The following is a 3546-nucleotide window of genomic DNA, read 5'->3' as shown; positions in this document are numbered from 1 at the left end:
AACTAACTAAAACATACTAAAAACATACTAAAAACAATGCCAAAAAGCGTATAAATTATCCGCTCATCAGGCGTGCTCTCGCAAAGAAACACTTAGATTCTCCCTTCCAGTACTCCCTTCAACTCGGTCCTAATTTTCACTATTTATAATCATGTCTTCACTACAATCAACGCTGATCCAGCTTTTGGGCACCAGGTTTGTCGCAACTCACATTCTCTCTCTCTAAAGTAGGAATTCTGGTACATCTTCAAGAAGGGTCTCAAGAACTCTCTCGTGTAAGGTTTGGTCTTACCTTGACTCGTCTCTTAATTAATTAGCAACTAAAGGTTGAATTTGCTCTATTCCTCTTTCTCGAAGTCTTAACGTCACTGGATTTCAAACGGTAACTCTGCATAGCTCTCAACAGTTCCAACTCCTTAGGCATAATCCACCCTACTTCCACTACATCATTCTAATTCTTATCCTTCAAGAACCCAGTCACTCCTCTAAGTTAGCTAAGTATCGCTCCATCTCGACAACTAATAATCTTCGATTAACCATTGGCTCGGACTCCACAATCATCAAAACTTGTCATGCTTCACCAATGGATATTACATGTTAATGATATGCAAGGTAGCTAAGAACTCTACTGCTAGTTCATGGTTACCTCAGGTCTGAGAATTGGATTCGGCTGCATCCTGGCGTAACCTATGTGGACAATCTCGAGCTATATGCCCTGGCTTCCCGCACTTGTAACATACGCCTAGTCCGGCTCTATGCGGCTCATCTGGAGTAGTCTCTCCATAGCCTTCCTGTAACATTGCTGACTTCATGGAGTAACGTTCTGTGAATTGACTTTTCATAACCAATTCAGGGAAATCCGTTAACCTTTGCGGACTCACACAGTTGAAGATGCCTATTCTAAGCCCTTTCTCATACTGAACACACTTCCACGCTTTATAGTCGGCTAGATTTCCTTGACAAACTCTTGAGAGATGACACAGGTTGTTGAATTCACGGGTATAGTCAGCAACAAACATATTCTCTTGCTTCAGTTGCATTAACTCCAACTCCTTTGCAATGCGAATTGCATGTAAGAAATATTTTCCGTAAAATTTCGTCTTGAATCTATTCCAAGGGATATCTGTTAACTCCATCTGTAAGGTATGATATAACTCCTGCCACCATTTCTGAGCATCTCCCTCCAACATGTAAGTCACTATTTCCACCAACTGTACTTCCGGTATGTGTTAAGTGTATAAGAATCTCTCCGCCTCTCGAAACCACTGATTAGCCTCTAGCGCATTAGCATTTCCGTTAAACAGGGGTGGACCACTCTTGAGGAAATCAGTAAGAGTCATGGACCTATAGTATCGACTTATGCTGCTCGTACTAGCACCCGAGCTTCTATCTCGGGGTCCTCGCATTGGTTCGGTCCTAGGATTTTCCTTCCATTTACCTCGCTCAGATCTGCGAGTCGACATTTGGTCCCTGTTCACACCAAGCAATTGATATTAAGGTGATCAGTCTCAATATCTCAATTTTAGTGCTTAAGAGTCCCAAATGCATGCTCACGAACATGTATGCTACACATATCAGTTAGATATCCTAATAGCACATAGACACATACACAGAGAATGCACAATAGCATATTCAGTATGTCCTCAGGCTCTATAGGAACGAACTGCTCTGATACCATAATGTAACGCCCTACTATACTAAACCTTATGCTTAAGTCATAAGACTGAGATAGTAAGGTATTACGAACCTCTAAACAGTAATAATATACATATATTTATGAAGAAAACAGTATACTAGGAGCCTTGAAACAAACGGGTAAACAATGATCGCGAAAATTAAAAGTGCAACGCTCAAGGAATAGGATTACTTGCATACTAAGAAACCTAATAGGAAAAAGATAAAGGTAAACTGAGATGTAAAGAAAAGCCAAGAAAACAGTATCACTAGCCCCTGACTCAGCCTGCGAAGCTAAGGCTGGCCGGAGGATACATATATACACATAAACATACATAAGTGTCTCCAAAATATACCAAAATACCAAAGTAAACTCCTATCTCTCCCTAAACCTCTAAGAGGAGTAGCGTACATAAGTTACTTGGAGAGTAAGCTACACATATATATACATATATACAAATAGAAACCAAAATACACCCAAGGACTACTTCGCTTTCCAGGATCCAGACACCTAGCGAGAAGCCTCTCGACCTGCATCTGAAAAACAACAATACGATATGGAATGAGAACCGGAGGTTCTCAGCATGGAAAAAGTGCCACGCATATAATAAATAAGGTCCTGAGAAATGCCATAGGCAATCCTAGAACTCCGTTATTCAGTTATCCAACTTAAGTACTAACCAAAAGCCACAAATAGAAGTAGGTGTTCTAATTCTACCTAACTTACTCAAGTTCCAACTTAACCCAACACTAGACCATTTCCTCTGTTTCCTCCATCCTTCCATCATTTAGAATGCAATAGAAACAGACAACCAAACAAGTTCACGCATAAGTAGTGAGCAGATAGTACAAGTAGTAAGTATAATAGATAGTAGGTGATATTTATCAATTAGGCATACCCAGGAAATGCATATCAAACAATACAAACAAATGCAAATGATGCATGCCTGTCTTATGGCTGATGGGGCCCATCTGTCGATTATCCAGCCAACCCGACAAGTCCGAAAACCTTAGAGTGTCCCCTGTTGCGCATCCCCAAGAGTCTATGCATAGAGTTCACATTCAACCATCATATAAATCACTCAATAGGGGTTATCCATACCCGGGAATTTATATGTGCCCGGTCACCCTTACGACGTAGGGTTAACAGAGTATCGAGAATCAACCTGGAACACGTGGTGGCGAGCCACGGTTTTTACCCAAGGAAACTCATATCTCAGATATCATCATTCATAAGCCATTTCATAGTCATAATCATTATTTAATCATTCATCAAGCCATGGCTTGTTAACTCCTTTTATTAACAACCTCCCTTTCACATTTTTCATCATCATTTCCTTATAATTTATCTTGATTACCTGATGAGCGGATAATTTATACGCTTTTTGGCATTATTTTTTAGTATGTTTTTAGTATGATCTAGTTAGTTTTTAGTCTATTTTTATTAGTTTTTAGTTAAAATTCACTTTTCTGAACTTTACTATGAGTTTGTGTGTTTTTCTGTGATTTCAGGTATTTTCTGGCTGAAATTGAGGGTTCTGAGCAAAAATCTGATTCAGAGACTGAAAAGGACTGCAGATGCTGTTGGATTCTGACCTCCCTGCACTCGAAGTGGATTTTCTGGAGCTACAGAAGCCCAATTGGCGCGCTCTCAACGGCATTGGAAAGTAGACATCCTGGGCTTTCCAGCAATGTATAATAGTCCATACTTTGCCCGAGATTTGATGGCCCAAACCGGCATGGCAAATCAGCATCAGAAATTCCAGCGTTTAACGCTGGAACTGGCATAAAACTTGGAGTTAAACGCCCAAACTGGCATAAAAGCTGGCGTTTAACTCCAGAACAGGTCTCTACAAATGAAAGCTTCAATGC

At 40.3% G+C, this 3546-nt stretch overlaps 1 protein-coding gene across 1 annotated transcript; it reads right to left on the bottom strand.

Moving 5' to 3' along the window:
• Positions 1-647: 647 nt before the first annotated feature.
• LOC107472341 (uncharacterized) lies at positions 648-1190 on the bottom strand. Its single transcript, XM_016091867.1, has one exon. The coding sequence runs from the start codon at positions 1188-1190 to the stop codon at positions 648-650; it is 543 nt and encodes a 180-aa protein (XP_015947353.1).
• Between the last annotated feature and the right edge of the window lie 2356 nt (positions 1191-3546).

This window comes from Arachis duranensis, chromosome 7, assembly GCF_000817695.3.
Source record: "Arachis duranensis cultivar V14167 chromosome 7, aradu.V14167.gnm2.J7QH, whole genome shotgun sequence".
Lineage (NCBI taxonomy): Eukaryota > Viridiplantae > Streptophyta > Magnoliopsida > Fabales > Fabaceae > Arachis > Arachis duranensis.
The sequence above is the reverse complement of the archived record's forward strand: the minus strand, read 5'-3'. Positions and strand labels throughout refer to the sequence as shown.